The sequence below is a fragment of the Penicillium vulpinum genome, assembly GCF_028829585.1.
Source record: "Penicillium vulpinum strain IBT 29486 chromosome Unknown utg000001l_segment0_segment0, whole genome shotgun sequence".
NCBI classification, from domain to species: Eukaryota; Fungi; Ascomycota; class Eurotiomycetes; order Eurotiales; family Aspergillaceae; genus Penicillium; species Penicillium vulpinum.
Genome location: NW_026643241.1, coordinates 8,294,553 through 8,320,404, shown reverse-complemented (window position 1 = coordinate 8,320,404; position 25,852 = coordinate 8,294,553). Strand labels below are relative to the sequence as shown.

The window sequence follows — 25,852 nt, the reverse complement described above, 5'->3', positions numbered from 1 at the left end:
AGCGAACTAGTATCAACCCGCTAGACCAAGATGTCCACCGTACCTTGTGAGACTTTGGCAAGCAACAATCTATAAGACATCAACTATAGATGAATTTGTGCAATTGACAAGTAATGAGAACAAAACAAGATGAGGGAGAAAAGGGAATGCTTGGAGCCCCTTCCCCCTACGAACGCTACCGTTCATCCGGGACGATATGCTATAGTTTAACCATCCCCTCAAACGCAGAGGCTAATTTACATTTACAAAGCATCGGAAAGAGCCTTGTTCATCTTGGCGATCTTGGAAGAAACGCTAAGGTCAACGGTGCGGTCACCAATCTCAACAACGAGTCCACCAACAAGGTCGGGGTTGACCTGATCAACATAGTTAGTAAACAACCACAAAACAATAAATTCATCCATTACAACGCACCTTGGCAACAACCTTGAGCTTCTTGCCCTGGCTGAACTGAGACTTGGAAACAGCCTTCTCAAGACGGGCGAGGGTCTTGGCATCGAGCTCCTGCGGATGAAGTTTTAGCTTTCAGGTCATATTTTTTTTTCGATATATCGAAATATAGCTCAAAGAACTCGTACCTGAGCACTGGTGATGTTAAGATCGATCTCGCCGCGGTGAGCACCCATCAGGGTGCCGAACTTCTCGCAGACACCCTCAAGGGCACCGAGACGGTTGTTCTCGGCGAGTGTCTCGAGGAAGTTCTGGATAATACCGGCCTTATCGGCACCGGCAACCTTAGCGAGCTCCTCAACGATAGACTTCTTGTCGGCGGGGGTCAGCATAGGGGCGCTGATGATGTTGACGAGCTTCTTGTCAGCCTTGAGGATCGCGCCGAGGGTAGTGATAGCACGGGCAGTCTGGTCGAGAGCAGCGGACTTGGCGGAAGCGGTGTACTATTGAAGAACAGGGTCAGATTGGAAATTCATTCCGGGCTTGCTTGGTGGCATCTTGATGATTTGAAGATTGGTTTTGAAGAGTGGACACAACTGTGGGAGGGGTCGGGAAAAGACGGAGTTGGTCGCGAAAGGCGACACACAGTCGCGACAAGACGGGGCAATGGAGGTGCATACCAGAGCAGAGGCGTAGGTGCCATCAACACCGAACAGGGCGACGGGAGCGCGGGTCTCCTGGGCCGGGGTGGCATAGGACCTGATGCCGTTAACGGCGGCGGTGCGAGGAACGGAGAACTGGGTGGCACGCAGGCCAGCGCGGGCGAAGCGAGCGGACATCATTGTGCAATTGGCTGGAGGAGGGCCTCAAGGAGGGAGGAGGGACACAGAGGGTTGGATGGGGAGGTGATATCGACGTTCGGAGTGCTTGCTTCGTCAAGGATGCAAGGTTGAGACCTCCGGGCCGAATGTTCCCGTCGTCACGTGGACGCACACAATGAGAACATCACGTGAATATACAATTGCTTGGCAGCTTGGGCGCATCTTTGAGGTCATTTGGAGGTAATTGATCGTGCCTTCTTTGCTACTGGCCGCTGGTGCTTTGTTGGTTTCATCTCACGTTGACAGATGGATATCACCACACATACAATATTATGAGTCGAATTCGACAAACAGTTCCCATGACTTTGGAGATCCGCTTGAGTTTCGGGGGTCAACTACCCCGAAATAAACATGATAGGGTTCAATCCAGTGATGGTTTAGGGTCATACATATAGCATGTATGCTGATTGTAGGAGCATGGAAGTACTACTCCGTACAAAATCCCACCTAGACACTGCGTAGTGCTATAGCCTACGCAATAATGATAAAACCGACCTATTCACAAAAGGAATTCAGAAATAAAGAAATATCCATGCATTCATCGTTTCGGTCTCTGCGTCAGGTCAAGCCCCAAACGCCAAAAATTCCAAGGTAAAACACTGCAATGCATCCTCCACACCCGAAACGCCGTTAAGATATCCTTTCCGTAGACCAGCCACCCTGACTGCGGAGATCAGATGCAGAACACAATTATTACCCAATTTCCTGATTCAATGCTTAGTCGCTGCGTAGCATGCTATCCACCAAATCACCCAGCGGTCCCCAGAAATCCTTCCCACTAGCCAGCTTGTGCTCATCAATAAACAAGACATAGTGCTTGAAACTGGTGTTGAGGTGGGGCTCGAGGCCGAGGTGTACTACCACTGGGTAGTGGTGGCAGTAGATGTGGGCATATACACGGTATAGACGCTTGAAGATTTGGCGGAGAAGACTGGGGAATGTCTTGGGGAACGGAACACCTAGAAGGAAAATATGGGTGAGCGATATACCTACTATCTAACAGATGACTCATGAGACATACCGATCCGACTAGGGAACATTTGTTCGTTGTCAACATTGCTCTGAACCCAGGTCATTAAGTGTTCAATGTATTCGGGGGCAGACATCTTGGTTGGTCGCTTGAAATTCTCCGAGTCTTGCCAGAGGTACTCGAACCTGTTCAAACTTGTAAGCCAGGGATCAACAACCTACTAAAGAAGGCACCATACTCATCTGTGGCCTTCATCTCGGGACATGTCTGTGGTGAGCAGAACTCAGTTATTGAGCCGTAGAGAAGGTTGATCTGGTTGTAGAAGTCGACAACTAGACGACCACAACATTAGCAGATGCACCCAGTACAACTTTGCAAAATATGTCTTACTATTGACGGCCAGCCATTCATTCTGATCTTCGCCTTCGGGCAGTTTCACAGCCTTGCGCAAGCTGCCACTTCCAAGTGTAGCTTCGGCGAACTGTCGTAGCTGATAACTACTCGTACCCTTGGCGGTCGAGCGGGGCTTGAAGGGGGCGCGTGTGCGTGCATTGCTGGGAGGTGTTAGTCCAAGACAATCTTGTTTGAGAGCATGCACCGCTGGCGATAGATAGGATGGAGGCTCTGAGGGGGGTATATGGGAAGTGCGAGTCGTCTGGTATAGGGCGGAAGGGCTGATAACGGAAGGGAAGTGGGATTGCGGGGGAGCAAGGTTCCCCAGGGGAAGGGAAATGAGCAATGGGATGGGTAGCGGGAACAAACATGGTGGTGATGAACGAAGACATTCTCTCAGACTTGAGAAAATAAAAAGCAATCCCTTTCGGTAGGGGCGTACTTCGGCGGGGTTTGCGCTGATCGCGATGTGCCTACATTCCAATATCATATATCAGTTGCTGTCCAAGATTTAAGGAATGCCATCAGATGTGCGGATGGACTGACGTGCGGTTAGATCCAATGAACTGTACCTGGCAATGATTCTGGATGATATGTTTGAGAGAGATGCGCAAGGAGAGAGATGTTATTGGGGTTCAGCTCTAAAGCTGATAAAGTGAGATCCGATCCGTTGATGACCACGTTGCCCCAGTTACCACATCTACGTCACAGACATAAGGGATTATTTTACATACAGCAGTACTATGTAGTTATTTTCCAATTCAATTTTAATTCAATTATACATGGGAATCCAGGGCCTGGTGGGGCCTATATTTGCGGCGACTGTTCCCTTGATGACACAAGGGGAATATTGAATCAAACAAAAGAAAATCAAGCATGACCTGTGCGACAGGCAAGCACATGTGTACATATAGTGTACATCCAGAGTTCTAGATTTGGTATCCTTCATTTTCCTCGGGCAGTCGTTCTCGAACAGTCTCTCCATAAACCGTCAACGGGATAGCGATCTCGAATGATTCACAGTTCAAATGCTCCATGGCAGACAGTACTGTGCCACGATCATCCGATGACAAGGCCTCGAGTAAGCGAGTGCCCGAGGGTTGGGCCCCTTGCCCGCCTCGAACACTGGATGTCACAAACTCGAATCGTAGTTCCCAATCAAGAGTCACACCGCTCGTCAAGATTGAAGGCGTGGCTGTGATAGGGATAGCAGGGCTGAAAGCCACTCGGGTGGCATGGAGTGTGTTCTCGAACAGAGAAGCATGAATACGCCGCGTGGTTCGGTGAATGCTGGCATTTGACCGGATGGCCAAAGTAGGGGTAACTTTTTCGGATGTCTCTAGCGAGGCACGTACAGCGTAGCATGGAATTGTGGCATCTCCAAAGTCCATGGTGGCGATAATTGTCTCTCCAAGTCGGTGAACTGGTCGGTTCAAGACAACCACTGCGATCCGTTTACCTTCGCGGGCAATCTCAAAGCGATTGGGACTGCGGCGAGAGTTCACGGCCTGGTTGCTGCGAAGGATAGCAAAGTCGATGACATCCTTGGTAGTAAGCATCTGGGGTAATCCCTCAACGCTAGGTCGCCTCGAGGGCGCGGCACCAGGTGGGAACAGCGTGTTGGAACGTGCACGTTGCTCCAAAATCTCATCCACAAAACCGAGGAAATCAGCCGCAGAATGGTGAGATTTGCTGATACTCTGGCTTTTTGTTGTCACAGGCGTCATTGGCCCGACCTTTTGCACTTTCGCTTCATCCCGTAGAAGTACATAAGGTGACATCAAGTCATGCCCAAGAATATCTCCCTTTTCTATAAGAACGTGTGAACTTAGGGTGAGAAGCAAAGTGAAGAATTTAACTTACCATTCACTCCGCTGAAAACGCGGAAGGGTACATTGATTCGGTTGACCTTTTGGGGCTCGTTAGGCCCGCTAGGCCGCTGAGTTCCAATGACCAAATTGTATGAGATCTTGATAGCTTTCCCTTTATGGCTCGCGGGGAGTCCTTTAGGAAGGGAGAACGAGAAGGAATATGACTGTTCCTCCCCTGGTGCCAGTCGGAGGTCAACAAAAAGCAGTGACTGTGAGGTGGACAACAGCGGAATTGATCTTGACGATGTGACACCACGCATTTCTCGTAGCCCATCCAATTCGTTATTTGAAAGAAGACCATTAATAGATTCCTCAATAGTGTTCCATTTGAGTGCGCCCCAGAATCCACCAGTTTTACGTGGTCTCTCGGCCGTTGGCATTGGACGGCCAGGAAGTCCGCCTGAACCGGGTTGACCACCAACAACCCCCTTTCGCTTCACTTCGTCAAAGGCTGACTGGTTCACTAATGAGCCATCGACCGTAAATGATGCGTTAACTTGCGCATATCCCATCAGCAGCGCCTGGCTATTGGAGGCTGTGGCTGGGGATGCAACTGCGACCGAATGATGCCGCGCATGCCGCATGGGAGGGGGGGCTCGTGCACTCTGTAGCGAATAGCTTGTGTATTCAGACCCGAGAGTCTCGGTGGAGTGGTCGCTAACGGAGTAGAACTCCCCGCTGCTCCGACTACTCCCATTCGCACTTGTGGCTGATATAATCCGGGTTAGTTGCTGGTGTGCCGGCCCAGTCAGACCCTGTGTGTCTTTGACAGTGGATCTTCCCCCAGTTGATGATGTACCGTTCGTTGTTGCCGACTTCGGCGATGGAGTGCGCACATTGCAATTGTTAGTTGAATCTGTCGAAGGCGTAGCTGGAAATTTAAAATCGAGGGGAGGTGGTTGGGACCGTCGGGAAGGTTGACGCAATGGCTCTACTGCGCCTGTCGGACTAGTCGCTAGAGAGTCAGGGCGGCTGCTTCGCCTTAAATGGGAGGTATCGACTCTCAGGCTGCCATTGGGATGCTCGTTGGGAGCCTCTATCAATGGAAATGGAAAAGCATGAGAGGGGGATCTCGCTGACGAGAGACAGTTATTAGCTGAAGAGCCCTAGGTAGATGCCTGCACTATCCATCATCTACCTTTTTTGTAAGAATCCTCGGAGCTATTGTTCCTTCGCGGCGGAACCTGGAGACTCGCCGAGCGCCCATGACCCCTGGCTGGCTGGTGTCGATTATAATTGTAGGGAGAAGGAGTCGGGTCGGGTTGGCCTTCGCTATCAATGGAGAGGATAGAGACGGATCGTTTATGGTTGTGACCTGGTTGCCATCCTCGCGGTGTGGAGGAGCCGTTGTTCGGAGGAAAGCTATGAGAGCCGACCAACGGAGAGCTCAGGGACAAGGCTGTTCGGTGATAAGGTTTTCGTTGCGAGCTGATGGAATATGATCGCCGACCAGAAAAGAGAGCCTGGGGTGGTTTGAATCCGAAGAAGGATTCCGAATTGTTGGATGTGTGATTCGCGACTCGAGAGACCTTCCGTGAATGTCCTCCTTCACCCGCATTATTGGCATCGGTGCCAGTATCGGCCACGTTCTTGAATGTTATAGTACATTCCACATCTTCTCCTGCAAATATAGTCTGATCCTTCCATTTCACGAAGACTTGGATGTTGGATGGCATGGCGGTTGTGTCAGCATGTGGGCTGCAGTTCGAGGGGGACCAAAGCCTAGGGGGAATTGCCGGCGCGATGAGCTGTAATTAGGTCGAAGCTTGGTGAAATGTGCCGACACTAGCATTCTGTCAACCTGAATGAACCATGCTGGCTGTAGAGTTGAAGATGTGTTGCCGAGGGAGATGCGTGGCGATGATATCCTTGCTCCTAGCTCCACCCCGAACTACGGGTTAAATGACATATGATACCCACCCTACTGCAACTAACTACTACATCGATGTATACTTCGTATTCGTAGTAAATATGTTGTTTATTCCAAAAATTAAAGCCGCGAATGTCATGATGATATTATTTATTGTACAAGCGCAAATTAAAACGTATTGAGCATAGTATAATGTACAGAGATGACTATCTTCGCTCGCGATTGTTGTCATCATACAGCACATGGAAGTCTGAAAGGGATCTTGTGCGGTCGGTTGAAGGGCGAAGTCCAAGCTCAGCCATACGACTCCAGATTCTATCGTGTCGGTTCTCCCATCGCTTGCGCCGACTCTCCATCTCGTCCTCCGATGGGCGCCATTTGCTCTTCAAAATTCGGCGAATGGCTTCCGGGGACATCTCAAACTCCTCCGCGAGAACAGCGGTCGTAAATTGTTCGGGGGCTTTCGCATGAAGGTGACGAATTCCATCGAGGGCATCAGGCGAAAGCTTCTTGGGTGGGTTCCAACCACCGGCGAACTTGTCCTTCAAAGCCGCTTTTTGCACTTGCCAGGTCTCAGGCTTTCTCTTTCCCTTGCTCTCTGAGAACTGTTTCGCTTTTTCGGCTCTATCTTGCCACCTGCGAGGTGCCTTGTCGGCCTCCTTGCGAGTCTCGTTGCGGAAAGCTCTACGCTCTCTGTCGGTTCTTCCCTTGCTATTTTCTGAGCTCCTTCGCTGGTCCTTAGGATGGCCTTTATGGGTGTTCCATCCGCTTTTCTTGCCGAGTGAGTCGTATTCTTTCTTCTTCGTTGTTTTGTGTTGAGAAGGCATGGTGTCATCCGCGGCGGCCGGGGTTTCAGGGGCTGCAGGCACTGGTTGGTCATTCTGGGAATCACACAAGCGTGGCATGGAACTGAAGGATCGTTGAAGCTGGATATTCGAAGAGAAAATAGGACCAGAGGCAAGAGGTCGGTGATAGGGGATTATTGAAGAAGCGCTCAGGTTACTGGTGAACTGAGAGCGGAAAACATTGCGCAGAACAGCAGGCAGGGCCAGCCTTGATGAGGCAGCACATTTTGTAGCCATCTTAGAAATGAAGTATAGATGGAAAAAGAGAGAGTAACGATCAGAGAAAAGCTGACAATGGATAAATGTGATCTGGAAGTTCAGTGAAGGGAAAATATCTGGTGGCGATAAGAAAACATGCGATAAGATTACCAAATGTTTGTGGCCTGAGGAATGTGGCATCACTGTTGGTATGTACATAGTTTACTATAACATGAACCTCGGTTTTTCGAGCTACATATGCTTATACTATGGAGCCAGGTAGATTAACATTAATTAGTTCCAGCTGTACTTGTTTATATGATGGTGTGGTTGAGTAAATATTAGGTATCCCAAATAGTATGCCCCAACTACTAAGTGTACCTACTCCAATAGTCGTCCCAAGGTCTACCCAAGTACAAGACAGTTTTACTAACGAAGCCCAACTTAATCATTGGAATTTGGTAGCTTTATATAGGACATGAACTCATGTAATATCTTATTCTAGCCTTCACGTCGGTATCCTCACAAAATAGCTATCGTCGGCAGATACAAACCAATATATATCAGGCTATAGCAACCAGCGAACTTTCAATATCTACACCTGAATTAGTTTCCGGGCTACAACAAAGCCCTAATAGGATGCATATTTATATCTGATTCTTTCCATTATCTCATTGCCTGGACTTTAGATTCTGTCAAAAGTTTTTTTTGGCTAAATTACGATATGGTTAAGTCTTCTCGATATCCTCTAGAAGAATAGTCGGCCGCTTGTGCGGCCTCGTGTAGTCTTTTTAGATGTCCTCTAAAATGTTTATCCTTCTGGGCCGGGTTTAAATGGTGAATCCACGCCTTATATGCGTTGTAAGTAGAAGACTTCAAGCGTCAGCTTGAATGTAATATATATACAGTGAATGATATATACGAAAAGAAAGTGTATCCCTATATTCTATAAAATGATAAAACGGGCGTGGATAGCTGTATAAGGAGATACTAGTAAAGGAGGCTTAAATATCAGCCGGTGACGATTTTCAATCGAGAGTTAAGCCTAGATTAAGCTCCATATTGCTTTCGTCATTGGCCAGCAGTGGTACATCGATCTCTATTAGGTTATATCGCTTCAGAAGTTTGGATATTGGGTTAAACCACGGATACTACAGTTCCGAGTTAGTGCTTAAGACGCTATAAAAGCATACATACAGAAACAAACAGCCAGACAGATGGAGAGACAGGACGTAGGGAGGGATATATAGAAAAAGAAAGGACAAACAAGAGGAAGTGAAATAGAGACCTAACACAAGCCTATCTTCTTTGGATGAGTTAGAAAGACAGCACTTCAAGGGAGCATATGCTAGCCCTATAATCCATATCCCGGTGCAGATTAACGCCAGCAATAAGGGTCTACAACGCAATATGTGCTTCTATCAAATGGCTCGTGCAATTTGAGCCTTAAGAATGTGGTATTCTCGTCTTCATGGGAGAGTCCACTTTGTAGTAGGCACTCGAGGTAGTCAGAATAGATCCACATTTGGTGACCGTGTTAGCAGGACACAAATCCACATCTAAGATATTAAGTTAGCAATTTTCTTAAATGATAAGCCTTATTCTGAGAGCGATGATCTTAGTGGCACTTGAGCATTCATCTCCCTCCCTCTACTCCCTGAATTGTCTCGCCCTGTTTCCAACGTGCCTTCTCCTTCATTGCCATAGCCATACCCCGGAGTGACTACTTCAAAACTGCTGGCACTACCGAATGCAAGGATAGGTAAGCTCCGAATGGCAGGAGGTACACATGCTCCCGGCCCGCCTTCAGCACCTTTGTCATACCGAAGTCAAATATAGCATGGTCCATCTCCTGCAGCAGTGGATCAGGAGGTGAGAGAATGACCCTACCCACGGTGGACTTGCAAGTAAATATCTATACCCAAGAGCAAAGAGCAACGATTGCATCAGGCGATAGAAGCCATGTCGAGCCGGAAGCTCCACAGCTTCGGTTGGATATTTACCACTGAGAACGAGACAGCAGGGGGGGATCGAGAGCGACCACGGAGTCCGTGTGAATACTGCTGAATTGATTGACCAGAATGACCCACCAACATATGTCGGGGGAAAAAAGGCTTGGAAATATATATCAAGGTCCAATGCAGCTATAACGACATTTGCTGAACGAAATCTCCCATTCTTTGAGTTACTCGCCCTCTTCCCCTAGCTATCACTCGGACTGGTAGATCTTGCGCTCGGCAAAGGACCCTGGGTTAAAATTCATCGAGACTGGATTCTGACTGAGTGCTTTATGTCTATGGGACAATTTAATATTAGATATATAAATGGCAATAAAAGATATGAAGTATACGTACGGAGTACTTTGTTAGCTAACTAGCAGAATGCTTCCAGGGTTGTCTAACTAGTTAAATAGTTATTATGATTTTCAATTATTAATATATATTAATTCTTCGAGCCGAGAAAGGCAAAGAGCCTGCGAAGTAGATTTCGCTACATATGTGATGAGTGGCTGCATGGACCTGTTGGGACTTCAATAGCCCCGCATCAACCGCGAGGGCTGAAGTTGAGAATTGATGCGTATGGAGTTTCTTTTCACGGCAGTGAGATGCGGCAAACACTGAGTAGTCACAATTATTGTGCAACAGAATAGCTACAGCTGTGTACTTTGTAGTGTGGAAGAATAGACGCGGGATGCTAGGAGTTGAAGTATTGCATGAGACTTGTAGTTGATCTATATGATTGGTACATTCCTACATAAGGAATAGGTATCGGAATGGACTGGTCGAATTGTGTGAAATTAGGGCATCGGGGGAGCACGAGATCAATATTCGAGGCACGTGAAACTTAGTCCAGGTGTACAACATACAAAGTCTCAGACAAAAAGCAAATCCACAATCGGACCTGTGGACCTCCAGTGGGCCCTCCAAGGTTCTGATCTGATCTGTGATATAACCGCCGTCCAACACCGTACGGAGTACATACTCCGTACTTCCATCAAAGCTCACCTTTTGCCGAAGGTCCTTAGTGCGGCGACCTGTGCACGAACCACCGTTCATTTCACGCTTTTTCTCAGATCGAAGGGAGTCCAACGATCTCAAAGCTCTTGACAAAGTGACAATCCGACAATCCCTCGAGTCCAAGAGGCCAATCAGAAGCGAAGCTGAAGCCCATATAACCTCATGGAGCCAGGGGCTTCCAAAAGGTTCAAATTCCTCCGATCGACTGGAATGATCTGCTTTAGCGCGGAATGAGCCTCGTGTTTGTTTCCTTTTCTCTTCCTACACACTCTTTTGGTGAGTTCTTCGATTTGTATGTGCATAGAGATCGATCGGACTTGGCTGATTAGAGCTTCATTTCAGCTTGCCCCCACTAAATCTATCATCCCTCCACACTCTCTCCTGACCACCCTCCGCGATAAAATTTCCAACGCGTACTACAGCCTGACTGGCACCGACGAACCTATCTGATGAACTTGTATTGAAATGCAAATATCCCGCGCCTTCAGCGGACCTTGAATTACCGACCGCCTCCTCCCGAGGACATGGCTACCACCGCCCCCCTCAGTGCAAAAAGCAAGCTTGCTGGACCCGGTGCATCATTGAAAATCACTCCTTCAAATTCTCCAATACTCCGACCTGGCACGCGATCCCCTAGCAAAACTGCCCATCAATCCTCTTTGTCCCTTCAAACCGTTATTGGCACAACAACAACCACTCCCAATGGCTTTTCAAGCCATGATCAGAGCAGAAGCTTTGCGCTATGCGCTGGATCGGCAGCGGTGCTTGCTGAACTAGACGAGAACGACAACATAACACAGCGCTTCTTCCGAGCCCGCCCCTCCGCGACAAGTGTCAACCCATCAACTTCTTTTTACCAATCGACTCCTCCGACTACCCCGGACCCGAGATCGCGATCTCTTTCCCATATTCGGTCCAATCCGCACCTCAATATTCCCAATGGATCTCCGTCAAGCGAAGTTATCGACAGCGGCAGTCCACGTGGATGGTCTTCGAGGGAAAGAATCAAAGCAGTGACGAGTGTTTCGATCAGTCCGAATGGAAGATTCCTTGCAGTGGGAGAGGTAAGTGAGGGAGATTGAGACGAAGAATTGCAACAACAGCAGCTGACGATGTCAAGACTGGTTATAATCCTCGAGTTTTGATATTTTCGACAGCAAGAGATGCTTTGCCGGATGTTCCTCTGTCCATTCTGAATGAGCATACGTTCGGTGTTCGAAGCCTGGCGTTTAGCCCGGACTCTCAGTATTTGGCAACGCTCGGCAATCCAAACGATGGATTTCTTTTTATCTGGACTATCAACCTCAAGAATGGGTCGGCCAAGCTACACTCCGCTAATAAATGCACCTCATTTATCAAGGATATGTGCTGGGTCGGCCAGAGCTTGGTCACGTATGTTTGATCGGATGGCGATAACTAGCAGTCAACTAATGTCTTTGTCCAGGACCGGTGTGCGACATGTTAAGGTCTGGCGCCTTCCAACAGTGATTCGGCCTGTTTCGCCAACCAAGTCACGTTTGAATATCGAGGGAGCTGGCCCCTCGCCCAATCCAGCCCCCAAAGCACTTTCTGGCAGGAATTGTCTCTTAGGTGCACTGGGCGACAGCACTTTCACCTGTGTGAACAGTATCTCCTACAACGAGGCTGTAATCGGCACCGATTCAGGCGCAGTTTGCTTCCTCGATGATCGCGAAGGATCCCAGAAGATGATCACAGTAAAACAAGTTGGATTCAGTATCACCTCGTTGGCCGTCGACTTTGACCAAGAGTCCATATGGCTAGGTGGACGAGGAAGGCAAATGCAGCGGGTGCCGTTTGAGGTTTTACGATCATCTTGTTCATCCACGTCGATGTCTCCTGCCAGACCTGACAAGAGTGCTCTTGACAAGAAAAGCAAGACCCCAGCGATTACTTGCATGGGGTCTCTTAATACTCATCTTGTCACTGTTGAATCCACCCGCGCGATCCATGTCTATCCGATTGACACCCTAAGCGAAGATGGTGAGCAGGAGGAGGGCGAGGCTTCGATGCCGGCCCACCGGGACCCAATTCTTGGTATTTGCCGCATGGATTTTCCTAACGACTTGTCCGCGGACTTCTTCACGTGGTCTCGTAATGGTTCGGTGAACTTTTGGGATGCCCAAGGGAAGTGTCGAGGATCGAAAAATATCGATCTCGACCAATTTCCAGGAAAAGAAGACGATGCGGCAAACGAACTCAAAGTTTTGAGGACCGCTGAAAATGTCGACTGGTTTGTCTCTGGCGACAAGTTTGGTGTATTAAGGTATGTGCAAATTTGAGATATGGGCCAAGCTCTTCAGCTGACTCTGATGCAGAATATTTTCGAACTCCGACTGGACTTGCCTCAACCAGGCGCGTGCCCATGGCGGAGAGATCACAGATGTGGTTATCCAAGGCATGGACGATACCTGGTTGATAGCTAGTTCTGGGCGGGATCGGATGGTGCAACTCTTTGAGAAACGAGATACCGAGTTGCATTTGATTCAAACCATGGACGATCACGTCGGAGCTGTTGGAAAATTGATGTTCATCAACGAAGGCGAAAAGCTGCTTTCGTGCTCCGCAGACCGCACGGTTGTCATAAGAGATCGTGCGACACGCGAGGTGGATTGCGGTACGTCTGTTGCCTACCTCATTTCAAGAGTCATCACTCAAAAGGCTTCCCCCGTGTCGATGACACTGTGTCCAGACGACTCGAATATTCTATACCTTTCTACTATGGACCGATGTGTCTCAAAATTCGATATCCCCTCTGGGCGCCAACTTCACTGTTTCAAGGCATCTGATTCAGAGACAGCCGATGCGGTAGTTTTGGGCTCATTGACAGTTGCCTCTGAAATCTCAGGTCAGACCCCGAAGGTTCTTATAGGTGTTTCGAGCACCGACAAATCTATCCGCGTCTATGATTTGGAGCGAGACCAGCTCCTCACTGGCGAATTTGGTCACACAGAAGGCGTGACCGATGTGTTGCTCCTGGAGGAACGTGATAAGTCCGATGGGTCCCAAACCAAGCGCACAGTGGTCAGTGCTGGGATGGATGGTATCTTAATGATATGGAACCTATCTGTCCAGCAACAGGTCTCACAAGATCTCATCGGGAGCACACGTGAAGACGATGAAAACCCCGTAAAGGAAATGACAGCGGCGAGGCCCCCTCTCCGGAAAGTACTTTCCCGCAGCGAGCTCGCCGGATTCCAACGACCCGATAGCCCCAACCCTACAACACCAACACCTATACGCGAGCACTCTCCAACCCTACCCCGCAAGATGTCTCGACTATCTCTCGTACCGTCATCACTGAAGAACCACGCTGTCTCAGAAACATCCCCCCCGTCAAACCGCCTCTCCCCAACACAACGCACACCACGAGACCGAAACCGCCGCTCCCCATCCCCAGTAAGCCCGAAATCGAAAACCCCAGCAATGCGAAAACCCCACAACGCAAGAACCAGCAACCGCCGCACATCCCTCGACTTCCGCAATCGCGGCAAAACAACCCCGCGCAGCGACGTTGGAAGCCTGGATATGTCCACCGAGCAACTGTGCCGGACTCTCCGAGCGTACCGCAAGAAACTCAACGTCTCGAGTCAACGCATTCAATTGCAAAAGGAGCTTGAGCGCGAGCTCAGTCTCACACTCCGCATTGTTGGTGGCCGTGGACAGAGCAGCGATGAGAGCGTCGAAACAGAAACGGATAGTAGTGGTAAGGATATGGAGAGGGAGCGGAAACAGAGCTACTCAGCCCCGTCCAAGTCGCCTTATCCTCGGATTCCTCACCGCGTGCCGTCTACTCCGTCGTTGCGGTATAAGGGGGTGCGGCAGGTTTCACGGAGTCGTTCCTGTGATACGAATGGGGAGGAATGAAGTTCGTTTGTCTCATTGCCAGTTTTGATTCTGCTTTGGGAAGAGGCATTGCATTTCTGGTGTTCTATGCCCTCGGTCGTGGAATTACTATGGCGCTTTTCTCTTTTTATATTGCCTTCCCTTGATCCTTTCCTTTTTTTCTTTCTCATTTACTGACATTTAAGCTTGTGCATTCTTTTGGATTTTCTCTTTTTCTTTCCTCTGCATCTTTGCATCATCTACTGGACTTCTGGTGGAAGCTTTTCCTTTCTACTTCCTGATTTCTTAGAGATCATTTCCCTTCTCATGATACCCATATTTATCCTTTTATAAGAGGCTGTAGGCCATCTCACCGTGGTCAAGATTGTTGAATCCTTTCTTTATTTTCATAATTTTCTTTTGGTCAGGAAAGCATAAGAATACTCAATTCATTTTCAACTTCATCTCAAAAACCTAGTACTTCATTACACACAAATTCCTCCACCTTGCCACAACTCATCTGAAATCATTGAACACCTCCATCCAATTCGCAACCTAATTTTGGTCAGAAGCGACTTGATAAACTCTTCTGATCAAATCACTCTACCAACTCAAGCTCTCAGACTCCAATCAAGCTGCCTAGCCTAGACTGAAGCATATTGACCACCTGTGTGCCCTGGGTACCAGGCGCAAGCTGGGCAATACGAATAGCCTTGCCCGCCCAACGCTGACAGTCCTCGTCCCGGGTAGCACGGTAAAAGTCAGTAGCCTTGTTGAAAGCCACAGTAGCAATCTTGATCAACTCCGCAGCTGGATATGTAAACACATTAGAGAGCCCCAACCCGGCCTGTATGGAATTCAGGGCTTGATGTTCTTCGACGCCTCCCCCTTCGTCTGCCATTGCCAGGATTTGATCGAGCACTTCTTCAGCAACCTTGGAGTCTGCCATTTCGACATCGAGAAAGGCAACTCCAGAGACGTCTGTGTCTTTAGCCGGCGCAATAGCTAGAGTGAATAGACAATGGAGGTACCGGGGCAAAGAAACCTGGAAATCGCGTTGCCATGTGGTAGGGGGATCGTCCTGTAGCTCGCTGAGTTTTGACACGATCCGCTTATGAATGTCAGTAATTATTCAGAAAATGTAGTCGCCAGGCCATAACAGTAGAGCGCACCTTGATGATCAGGATCGCCAGTCTAGGCGGTAGATCCAATTGGAGAGTCATGTCCACGATTGGCGCATAAAACTCCGGATCAGCGAATGCGCCGTCGGATGCACATATGCTGGCGATATTGTCCCATTCCTTGAGGTGCATAGCAGCCTCAAGGTCGAAGAATTGCGCAATATCATGATGACTGTCCTCTTTCTCCTTTGCGTCCTCATCTGTCTCTTCTTCATCATCCTCCCAACCGTGCAACCCATCGAGTTGCTGGAAACAGGCGCGTACTTGCTCGTAGTGCGATGCCTGCAGTAGTCAGTGTGGGCATGGTGTTATGGCATTTTCCGGGGAGCGGCAATTTAGTATAACTAAGAGTGGTATTGGAACTAACCTTTTGAGCCGGATCGCCCTCGCAGCGGGCTTTAAGGGTCATAGCAAGAAGATGGAGGTAAGCAACCGCAAAGAGATGCGGTCTGGGTGCCTTGGAGTCCATCTCAGGGTATGCAACCTGGCGATACTGAAGCGCAAACTGTAAATATGTTAGTAAATGTAGCCAGAAAACTTCCATGGATTAAAACAGACATCTGTGGAGTAGTCTAGGACAGAAGTCGTCCAGAGGAATTCGGAAGACTTCATAAGTTTCAAAGCAATCTTGTAAGTTGCGAAGTACAGCCATTGCAGTTGGGTGACTGAGACCTGCTGGTCGCCACCCTCAAACATGCTATTTGCTTTTGCATAAGACAGGGCTATTGAACGATTAGAATAAAAATATTGCTATTGCCTGACCGCGGTTGGTGGGGGATGGGGAGGGGCAGGTTGTAAAAGGGAAACGCACCACTCTGGAGTACAGCCTCAACACAGTTTCCGAGCCGGAGGGTAAAACCTTTGGACAGCTCTTCGGAAAGAAGAGCGATTGCAAATCTGTTCAGGGTAGCCAAGTTAGCCTTGCAACCAAAGTCACGAATTTGAAGCATTCTGACATGAAATGTTCGGCGGCGGGAAAGTCATGATGATAAATGTCATCTGAAGTTAAGCATTTGATAAATTCATCAAGACAGTTCAATACTTCTTCTGGTTTGTGTTGTCTGTGAGCTTCCAATGCGCACGATAGTAGACCTAGTTGCTTGTGTGGTACGGGATGTGAAGGAAAGCCGAGATAAAAATGAGCTTGCATATGGTTAGAGTAGATCAGAAGCACGGAAGCTCTGTTATACTTACCGGAACCGTCTTTCCCCTCCATCAAGGTCAATTTATAAGACAAGTACATCCTGTGACAATCCACTTGGCTTTGGACTAGACCCCGATCGATTAACTGACGAGCAGCGACGACGGTTCCTGTCTGTAAGTAACATGCCAGCAGCTTCCTGAACAGATGTTAGCCCACAATGCAAGTTAGTTCTCAATTTTTGTTCCACTGACTTTTGTATCGCGATCTGGATGGACTGAGAGCAGTACTGGAAGATCTTTTGTTTACTGCACACCTGAAGCCATAGCTGTGCAGTCCAGTGGTCATTCTTGAGAAGCGCGCTGCCAGTCATTTTCCAGATGCACTGTACGCACTCAGTCAGCTGTTTTCAATAACGACGATGAGAGCTTGCCTTACAATCACGGTTGCGTGAGCTGCGCTTGCGCCAATTGATGGATATCCACGTTTTTCAAGTGCGTCGATCACACCTCGGACGGCGGGAATGCGCACAGAATCAGAGAGCTCTGATCTGCTCAAAAGTAGCATGAAAGCAACAAAGCATTTCTCTGTCCATTCTCTTGTTGGTAGGGGGCGCATGAGCAAAATTCGAAATGCTTCCGTTGCGTCACCTGAACCACTAAATAACTGTCAGCAAATTTCCTAACCAGATGGGCTGTGTCAAGGTACCCTGTATGGCCAAGAGAACAGGCAAATTGGAAGATTCTAGATTCACGCTGTTAACACCCAGAAAGACATCTAGATCAGCACTGGTGGAGTAACTCACATCGGCATGTTCATATCTGTGAGAGTCATCCTCTCAACCAAATTCTGCAGACCTATAATGGTACTGTTAATTCTATTCCATTCAAGATAAGTATCAGTCGTACCTTGGAGGAATCCGTTGTTACCCGGATGATTACGTCCCATAGATAGGTCAAAAAGAACCACAGCAGGATGCTCTGGGTAATACTAAAAAGGTCAGCTTTAAGTCTACCACACTCGCCACAAACTTACTTCTCTCAAGTATCCCATTTCAATATTATATGTGACGAGTGTCTGGGGGGTTCGGAGTTGTGTACAAGCCACAGCTGGAGCATGTTAGTCCAGGTCATCAATTTGATCAACCTACTCACCAAGGGAATGTCGAATAACCAGGTTCCAGTTAGAGTAATCTACTCCATTCATCTCTGTCATGATTTTCTGCAAGTAATTGCTCGCTCTTTGCAGCCATGTGACAGCGATGTTAGACTGGCGCCGTGCGAGTGCAGAGTCACCAATGATAAAACAAGTTTCGAAAATCAGCTCTTCATAACTTGACAATACCGATTCCGGGACTTTGGCAAAGAAATGCTCAGCGATATCTACTCGCCCCTGCAGCCAGGCCTGGAATAATATGTCAGTTCTGGCGTTGAGACACAAAACAGTGTTCCGACAATACGACTCACCAGTCTAGCACGAAGCAGGAAGTATCGGGTGGTGAGAGTAGGGGTAATTACAGGAACAATCCCAAGATTAGCGGGAAGAGTTTCCATCCTCAGAGCTGCCACTGACAGGATATTCAGCGCAATTTCGCATTGCCGGTTCACTGTTCATGTTGTTAGAGCCGAGGAAGTCATCAGGTGAGATATGGGACAATATACCAATGCAAATATGCGCCGCCTTGAGGGCCAGTACGAGAGACCTGAGGCCCCCTGTAAAAAGTCAGATAAGCATACTTCAGTATATACTAGAGGCCATGACAAACCTGGGACATCAGGCGACACAGCCATGTTTAACACAGCAAACGCGAGAGCCCGCACTTTACCCAGCAGGAGTACATCCTCCGGGTTGTGACCATGCGAGATCATGCGGCTGCTGCAATCGTTCCAAAGAGTTGTCCCAATTACATCTAGCTCATTGCTACCCGGTGTTGTTACCACGGTGCCAAACGGATTGCTGTTGAGCTCGGCACCCAATCTGAGAATGGCATCGGGAGAGAGAAGAGGATTTGGCGAAGTAGTGACTGTGGATAAAGTTGAATGCAAAGTCCGAGCAAATTCTGAGGTAGTAGAAGTTGAAGGTCAGCTGCTGTACCCAGGGGGCGACATGATGGGCGGCTCATACCTGCTAGGGCCTGACCTGGTCCAGACGAGTGTGCCATGATAGAAGACTTGCGAATTGGGGGATAACGGGAGAAGGAGATAAAAAAAATACGAAAGAAGTGAAGATAAATTGCACAAAGGTCGATTAAAAGATTAAGAGAAGAAGATGAAGTGAGAGGGAGGATGGTTGGAGTTGCAAGAGCGTGAAGGGAAGAAAGAGACTGGAGTCTGGAGGCTGCGATTCAAACCCTAGGTGTTTGTCGAGTCTTGACCATCGCAAGCTTAGAATATACACACTATCCAGAGCATTATCCTTTTACTTCCTAGATACCATTCGACTCAAAATCAAAACCAACTGTTTGATGTTATACACATAAATCAGCACTATACATTTTTTTTGAAAGCACAGCCAAAACTTGGGGAATCACTAAGCCAAAAAGATGTTACCAAAGGAGCAGTCCTTGCGGGACATAAAATAAATAACAGTCTACCAAAAAAGTACTATTTATCGATGGGGAGGAAGTTCCCAACGATGAGAGACGGGCTGCACAGTGTTAGTTCCGGCACGTCAGTGTCAAGTGGACAGTGAAAGTGAACACTTACATGTTATGATTATCTCGTCTGATCGTAAACGAGAAGCAGCAGGTAATACCATCACCCTTTGAGTTAGGACTAGGGCTCTTCAGGGTGCAGCTTGTGAGCATGGCCTTTTGGGTATTGTCGAAGGCGATAGCACCGAACTTTTCCCAGTAGCTGACTAGCTGATCTTCGACGATGATCTCATGGATAGCAAGTTTGCCCTATAGAGATTAAAAATGTGAGTTGGATGCGATATGATGTGGGTGGTCTCCAGGTTTGAAACTTACATCTCGCAGACCCTCAACCGGAACATCAATCAGTTGGGCCATCTCATTGTTCCCTCGGAAGATTTCGCCTGTTCGACGCCAGCAGCAGGCCGGAATAGCCATACTGGCAAAGACGCGGTCGTACTCCATAAGACTCCGCTCGAACCACATCTCCACCAGAATCAGTTCGATATCAGTCAAGCTCTGCATGCGTTCTCGGAACTTGGGCCGGAACTTGTCGAGCTGCCGCAGAATCTTTTGCCTAGATATTTGTTGCATGTTTTTTTCCATGTACTGGTTCAATCGTGCATATCCCTTGACATAGTTGAACGGTTTCAGTAATCCGGCATCGTATTTCGCTTTGAGAAGCTTATTCATACGCTCCTCTGGTGGGTCAGTTCCTGCCGGGTCGGCGGCGGTCATGTAGTATGTTTCCCGGGCTTTATCATTGCCCACCGTGGAGGCTGGTCGTTGGATCGAGTCTCCTGGCTGTACTTGACTTTGCGCTGGCGGCGGAAGTTGTGCTGGAAGGGGTAACCCGTTCGGTAGCCCCATACCATTCATCGAGTTCATCAACGATGGTTCGGTGTAGATTCCCTGCATGTCTTGATTTTGGAACATTGCGCCGTCGTCCAAGAGACTGTTACTGAGGAAATCTCCGAGCAAATTGTACTCGTTGGTCACCTCATGTGCATTAAACATGTATGATGGGTGGAGAGAATGCATATCCTGGAACTGATTCTGACCACCTACCCAGTCGTTGTATTGCATGACTATCATACCACGTCAGCGGAGCCCAGAGGCAAAACAGGCTTCTTTGCCAACTCACGCTGGGAATTAGCCTCGAGGCCCTGACTAGATGCAGATAGATTCGTAGGCGGTACCGTTGAAGGTGGGTTCACAGCCGAGGGTGCAATTCCGATCGTGGTATCAGGGAAGGATTGCTGACCAGCAGCATCGGGGACGTCGACACTCCTAGGCATGCCTTGAACGGAGCCCAATTCATTGTTAGACGAGCCCTCCTCGTCTGCAGTGGAATTTTCGTGTTCACCACGTCCCCGTTTCGCAGTTTCCCTTGGCTCGTCATGGCACAGGTGACCGATGTTTCGCTTTATACACCGTGTGCAGGGCCGTTCCTTCATAGATTCAGACAGGTCAGCTGGTGCAACTTATTTTCCGCAAATCTGCGCTCAGGGTTTCAGATGCGACGGATCGCGAACGAGGAAAGGGGAGACAGAGGCGTCGTACCGAGTCACAGGTCATATGCTGTCCCACGCGAAGAAATCCCCGTTAGCAAAGCTAATTCCTCAAATAGATATGCAGAAGCACTGAGGTCATGGCCTATCGCAGACAGTGACCAAGCACAATGGCATTCCCGAGAAGTAAACTTACAGAACGGCGACAATATACACAGGCTGGAATTGCAGAAAACACTCGTTAGCGAAGACGTTCTTATCGTTATGCGCAACAGAATCGGCCGCGCCCAGATCCCTGTCGCATGCTGCGCAACGGCACCTTACCGTGATTCACTTTCCGGCGCTTCTTGGGACTGGAATGATTCCCCGAGCCGGTTGTTTCGGCCTTGGCCGCAGATGTTGAGTCTTTGACGCTCGTATCCTTCCCTGCATCAGACCTGGATTTTGTCGCATTGGGAGCGCCCAGCGGCGCATTCTTTTCGGTCATTGCGCAAGAGTTCAGTGAGAACCACCAGGGCCGGAGCTAAATGGCTGCCTGCAGACCAGTTGGTTGTAGTTGGTCGAACGTCAAAAAGTTCTTCTAAAGTTGGGGATGGAGAAAGCGGAGTCACCCCTCCGAACTGCTCCGCATGGGGTTGGCTGTTTGGGCACACGCCACCTTTTCGGGGCGAGACCTCGGTCGAGGAATATTAGATTTTCTATTCTTACAATTGGATGAATTTTGATTGAAACCGCATTGAACAAAAGGTGACTCGTGTTTTATTGATTTTTAACCTGGTTTCTTCCCTTTCACGCCGTGGAGCCTCGGGTGGCCTGATCATCCTTCGAAGCAGAACTCCCTAGATTGGACCGGGATGTGCATTGTACTCACATTACCCTTCTAATTTAGTATGATTCAAAATTTACCCCTGTAGTGGGATATCCTCTACTTTGGCGAGAGATGCGTTCACCGTGCCCAGTTCCACCATATGCAGCTATTCAGTAGATGCATTGGAGTTCGAGCACGCGACCAGGATTACCTAGGTGATTCCTGAGCGCCAAGCTCAGCCGATACTTAGTTGGCGTTTTTTTTTTTAAAAAAATAAGCGCGCATATCCTAAGCCCGAGGCCCTTTATATGTCAATCACAAGCATCAAAATGCCGGGATTGATGGATTGTATGGTGCGGTGATGTCGAGTCGGTGCGATCAGTCGTTGGGCGTAGAGTATAGATCCAATGCAGCTTGTGAACGAGTGATGGCATCCCCGAGTCCTGCGAAGGGGGCGGTATTGTTTTGCATGGATTGAAGATGGCCATGGAGTTGCTTCATAAGTCCTTGGATTTCGGAGTCGGTCTCCAACTAAAATAAAACACAATGATAAGTTGACAGAGCGAGCACGCGTGGTTTACAAGCAGTCCATACCTCATCTAGTGTCACTTGGCTATCCTTCATACTGAGAAGTGCGAAGTCGGAGGATCCAGAACCCTCAATTTGAGGAAGTGCATCCAGCTTTCGGAGCACGGGGTGTTCCTATAGTCGTAAAATATTAGCTAGTCACACTTAGAAGCAAGATTTGTGTGCTGCATACATTCTTAGTCTGTCGTTTCCTTTCAGCCTCGGCTCGTTTGGCATTCTTGTCCATCTCCTGGAGCGCCTTTGTTTCCCGAGCAAGGAGCGCTTCTTCTTTGGCAATCTCGGCTTTTAGTAGATCGACGCTATCATTCATCGTAGCCAAGTGGCCCTCCAGCGAGCGCTAAAAATGTAATCAGTATGGACTTGTCGACAATCGCAGAGGGTCACATACGTGCTCGTTCAGCGCAGATTCGTAGTCGAAGTGGGAGTCCTTCGTTATGGGTGGAAACGGCATTCGCGGGAGTCGTTTGCCTAAACTAAAACAACATAGAGTATACGGTTAGTGTCATCATCCCTCAAGACACTGGTAGCCCTGCGGAAGCTACCAGATTGAGCATGGCGCCTTACTTTCGCACGACCGCTTGCACGGCGGCCTGCGCCTCAATGCGCTTGCGCTCATTTTGATTCCGCATTATCACCGGTCGCTCGAGGGTGTGGAACATGTCCTTGACCTTTTCCTGGACGGGTTCCGGTAGAGGGACCCATTTCGACTTAATGGTCTTCTCTGGAACACGGCGGACGTGGGGTTTGAGATAGGCGTAGCGCTTGGAGTCATCCTCCTGGGCATCATCGCCCGTGTGTTTTCGTTTTGGAGGCATGGTAAGATGAGGGTATCGTGTCTGTCGAGGTCCACCATTAAGGTTACATCGACGCGTCTTCACATGTAGGCAAAACAGAGCGGTGGAGACAAAACATGGCATTCCCACATGGCTTTGTAGTCTTGGCTTTTATTAGCATATTTCTTACTCCGTACATATACTATTTTAAATAGGGTCTCAATAGTCCTCGAAATGTCAAATCGTAGCCATAAATATACGTCAATTTCAAAATTAAACGTCTGAACCTACCTAGAGAGTAACCGTATCTTTAACATCGCTTTCGCAGGTCAATGCCTCAGTTATCTTCTTTATTATGAGCTACGTAGAACCCTACATCGTAACATATAGGATAAAACAATTAGAAAAAAAAAAATTCATACTCCAACTATGTTCTGCCAATACAGGCTTCTCGGAATACATATGCACCAGGGTATCGATATTTGCCGACCAGCCGAAAGGTGACTTGCATCACCGACAGTGGTTAGATGGGAAAAAAGACGGCGAAGAAATAGTGTGCAGAGAACGAAAAATGGTATCTTATCGCTGGGATATGCGAAGATAAAATGCCAACTCGCTGGCGTGCATACACAAAACTGTCCACCCGCTGAAACGCTTGCAATCCCCACGAAGAAAAGAGGCAGGGGCCATCCATGAGATCGTAAATTAATGTTGTCACAGAGGGTATTATCGCGGCATCACCAATCCACTGATGCCCTTTAAGTCACGCAGTTGGCTTTGGAGGATGTCATTTCCCTGGAGAAGGTCTTCAAGCCAGTCAGCAGCACCGGTGAGCATTGCGCTTTTGCTGAACCCGCCGCCTCTGAGCGCAGGGACGAGTGTGCACAAATCTTCGAACCCTTGGCGAATGAGATTTCGACGCTTCTGCTCTGAAAGAATGTGGTTGGTCCGTTTTTGCTCTTCTGTAAGATTCTCTCGTGCAGATTTGGACCCCGACTGTAGTCGGGATTTTCGAGACATGTCCGCTGACACCCGTCGGCCTCTGCCGATAGATCCTCTAGATTTTCTTGAGTGAGGCCGTGCGTCATCGTCACCAGAGTATTCGTCATTCTCCTCTTTCAGGGCTCTTTGCCGTTTTCGAGGATGGAAGCTCTCGTCCGGGACAGCAACACCTCGGAAGGCTGATCGCCGAGGGGGATCGCCGGGCATGCACTCTGGACTAGGTGCTCGTGTGTTTGCTGCACTGCTTTGAGGTTCAAAACATCCGAGATGGTCGAGCAAGTCATTTGTCCGTTGTTCCTCGTCGGGCTGGTCAGGGGGGCGAAGATAGCCTTGATCCATGAAACTGGCATCTGAGCCCCAACGCAAACTACGGGCTTTTCTTGAGGGGTGCTGGTCCACAGGAATTGGGTCACGGACGTCGAAAAACATCTCCGAGGTATGATATCCAGTCGGGACATCAGCCCGAGGTGGAGATGCAGTTGAAACATGTGCAATATTGCCAGTTTGTGAATTATTTGTTCGATGTGTCCCGGGAATGGGAAGAGATGGTCCCCCGAAAGCCTGGTGTGCTAACGTGGATCCTAACTCTGACCCATTTAGGCCGGTGTGGTAAAGCATAGAGGCTGCGGCAAATATATCCGAGCTCGTAGGGTTGTCTGTCATCATTCCTCCAGGTGCTTTGCATAGCCCATGGTTCTGAAATGAAGGCTGTGACAGGGACGTGGTGGAGCCCTCGAAGTTGGGTGGCAGTTCAGCTGACCAGTCAAAGTTGGATTTATGTTCTTGTCGCATCCAAAAATCATTCGTAAAGTGGTTTGCATTCATGGTAGTAAAGAAGTTGTCGAGCATATTGGATTCATTATCATCAAGAAGAGAAGGCCCTGGGGGGAGAGCAGGTGCCTGTTCAAAGGGGGTGTCCATGGCGGAGAGAAAGGAGTCTGGAATTGGGTTAGAGAGGGAACAGTACAAACTACTAACTGGAACAACTCACACCCAAAGGGAGCAGATGAAGGGGATTTGCGCTCACTCTGAACTTCGGTCCCATGTCCATTCATAGTGAAGAGTGTTTCAATGTCAAGAGGGATTTGTATGCCGGAATGTGTCGGTCAAGGAAAGGGTTGCTACTCTGATGACAAGAGCAGCGCGGACCAAGGCGATGTTGTCATGCCTTGGACTCTAATGCAGACTGTATGCGACCAAAGTGATAAGGACGGTTCGACTCCACAAAAGAGGGACGCGGGGGGGTAGATCAAGGCCACGAGGGTTCTCGAGGGTTGATAATGCGACTCGATAAGGAGCCGGTTCGCTTCGGCGCAATGGGATAGGAGCAATAAGATCAGGTAGAAGTGCAAAGAAAGAAAGAAACTAGAAGAGGATCAAGAGAGTGTCCGAAAGCAAGAGAGATCCGTCCTGTAGAAGAAGTGTGGATGGTTTCGCATCAAAGCAATCGTCCGGACATCAACGTGATCACATGCAAAAATTTGGGCGCGTGACGTAACAGTACCAATATTACATAAAATACCGCCATTCCATTGTGGCTTACAATTGTACCCTCGGTATTTCTTAAGTTACTGGGGGAAGCTGTTCACTTCCGGGGAACCTTCCCGAGGCCCTGAAAAAGGCCCCCAGGCCCTGAGAGAGACTTATGTTGTAGTCACTCCAATGCAAGTACACTGCAGGTACACCTGATGTACATTCAGAACACTGCACACCTGCACATGTGCGCTTCCTTACATATCTTATTTTTGGTAGGAAATCCCATAATTCTGAGTTCCTTTTTTTTCTGGGATTGTTCTCCTGATATTTTTGTTATGTTCAAGGGCTTTAAATTTAAAAAAAAAACATCCGCCTTGTTCAGTGTGAAGAGAGCCCCGCAATCCCGACTATTTTACTCCGAAAGGCCCATTGCTTCGGATGATCGTCCACTGTCTTCTCTTA

The 25,852-nt window shown here is 48.6% G+C and overlaps 11 protein-coding genes across 11 annotated transcripts; 1 reads left to right on the top strand and 10 right to left on the bottom strand.

The window, feature by feature from the left end:
* Positions 1 to 242: 242 nt before the first annotated feature.
* Positions 243 to 1,232, bottom strand: N7479_002984 (F1F0 ATP synthase subunit 5; the record flags this gene model as incomplete). The annotated part of the gene is made up of 4 exons (XM_057250681.1): positions 243 to 356; positions 415 to 504; positions 579 to 893; positions 1,071 to 1,232. 4 exons carry the CDS (start codon positions 1,230 to 1,232, stop codon positions 243 to 245), a joined length of 681 nt encoding a protein of 226 aa, XP_057115113.1.
* Positions 1,233 to 1,988: 756 nt separating this feature from the next.
* Positions 1,989 to 3,026, bottom strand: N7479_002983 (Mob1/phocein family protein; the record flags this gene model as incomplete). The annotated part of the gene is made up of 5 exons (XM_057250680.1): positions 1,989 to 2,230; positions 2,293 to 2,426; positions 2,480 to 2,573; positions 2,632 to 2,795; positions 3,004 to 3,026. 5 exons carry the CDS (start codon positions 3,024 to 3,026, stop codon positions 1,989 to 1,991), a joined length of 657 nt encoding a protein of 218 aa, XP_057115112.1.
* A 537-nt stretch (positions 3,027 to 3,563) lies between these two features.
* On the bottom strand, positions 3,564 to 6,181 carry N7479_002982 (putative intracellular protein transport protein (Sat1); the record flags this gene model as incomplete). Its single annotated transcript, XM_057250679.1, has 3 exons — positions 3,564 to 4,444; positions 4,498 to 5,580; positions 5,644 to 6,181. The coding sequence occupies 3 exons, from the start codon at positions 6,179 to 6,181 to the stop codon at positions 3,564 to 3,566; spliced, it is 2,502 nt and encodes an 833-aa protein (XP_057115111.1).
* A 400-nt stretch (positions 6,182 to 6,581) lies between these two features.
* On the bottom strand, positions 6,582 to 7,457 carry rrg9 (mitochondrial ribosome assembly protein RRG9; the record flags this gene model as incomplete). The annotated part of the gene is made up of 1 exon (XM_057250678.1): positions 6,582 to 7,457. One exon carries the CDS (start codon positions 7,455 to 7,457, stop codon positions 6,582 to 6,584), a length of 876 nt encoding a protein of 291 aa, XP_057115110.1.
* Positions 7,458 to 10,959: 3,502 nt separating this feature from the next.
* On the top strand, positions 10,960 to 14,320 carry N7479_002980 (WD40 repeat domain-containing protein; the record flags this gene model as incomplete). Its single annotated transcript, XM_057250677.1, has 4 exons — positions 10,960 to 11,499; positions 11,556 to 11,827; positions 11,880 to 12,719; positions 12,772 to 14,320. 4 exons carry the CDS (start codon positions 10,960 to 10,962, stop codon positions 14,318 to 14,320), a joined length of 3,201 nt encoding a protein of 1,066 aa, XP_057115109.1.
* A 577-nt stretch (positions 14,321 to 14,897) lies between these two features.
* Positions 14,898 to 16,409, bottom strand: N7479_002979 (uncharacterized protein; the record flags this gene model as incomplete). The annotated part of the gene is made up of 5 exons (XM_057250676.1): positions 14,898 to 15,359; positions 15,451 to 15,741; positions 15,827 to 15,964; positions 16,018 to 16,181; positions 16,271 to 16,409. The coding sequence occupies 5 exons, from the start codon at positions 16,407 to 16,409 to the stop codon at positions 14,898 to 14,900; spliced, it is 1,194 nt and encodes a 397-aa protein (XP_057115108.1).
* Positions 16,410 to 16,743: 334 nt separating this feature from the next.
* Positions 16,744 to 18,761, bottom strand: N7479_002978 (uncharacterized protein; the record flags this gene model as incomplete). Its single annotated transcript, XM_057250675.1, has 6 exons — positions 16,744 to 16,799; positions 17,755 to 18,004; positions 18,067 to 18,206; positions 18,262 to 18,312; positions 18,366 to 18,623; positions 18,725 to 18,761. The coding sequence occupies 6 exons, from the start codon at positions 18,759 to 18,761 to the stop codon at positions 16,744 to 16,746; spliced, it is 792 nt and encodes a 263-aa protein (XP_057115107.1).
* A 442-nt stretch (positions 18,762 to 19,203) lies between these two features.
* N7479_002977 (uncharacterized protein) lies at positions 19,204 to 20,689 on the bottom strand (the record flags this gene model as incomplete). Its single annotated transcript, XM_057250674.1, has 4 exons — positions 19,204 to 19,246; positions 19,306 to 19,502; positions 19,569 to 20,320; positions 20,377 to 20,689. The coding sequence occupies 4 exons, from the start codon at positions 20,687 to 20,689 to the stop codon at positions 19,204 to 19,206; spliced, it is 1,305 nt and encodes a 434-aa protein (XP_057115106.1).
* A 316-nt stretch (positions 20,690 to 21,005) lies between these two features.
* acuM (gluconeogenesis transcription factor RDS2) lies at positions 21,006 to 21,230 on the bottom strand (the record flags this gene model as incomplete). The annotated part of the gene is made up of 1 exon (XM_057250673.1): positions 21,006 to 21,230. The coding sequence occupies one exon, from the start codon at positions 21,228 to 21,230 to the stop codon at positions 21,006 to 21,008; it is 225 nt and encodes a 74-aa protein (XP_057115105.1).
* A 699-nt stretch (positions 21,231 to 21,929) lies between these two features.
* On the bottom strand, positions 21,930 to 22,954 carry N7479_002975 (uncharacterized protein; the record flags this gene model as incomplete). The annotated part of the gene is made up of 5 exons (XM_057250672.1): positions 21,930 to 22,082; positions 22,146 to 22,253; positions 22,312 to 22,476; positions 22,528 to 22,612; positions 22,704 to 22,954. 5 exons carry the CDS (start codon positions 22,952 to 22,954, stop codon positions 21,930 to 21,932), a joined length of 762 nt encoding a protein of 253 aa, XP_057115104.1.
* A 684-nt stretch (positions 22,955 to 23,638) lies between these two features.
* On the bottom strand, positions 23,639 to 24,969 carry N7479_002974 (basic helix-loop-helix domain-containing protein; the record flags this gene model as incomplete). The annotated part of the gene is made up of 2 exons (XM_057250671.1): positions 23,639 to 24,852; positions 24,906 to 24,969. 2 exons carry the CDS (start codon positions 24,967 to 24,969, stop codon positions 23,639 to 23,641), a joined length of 1,278 nt encoding a protein of 425 aa, XP_057115103.1.
* Positions 24,970 to 25,852: the final 883 nt, after the last annotated feature.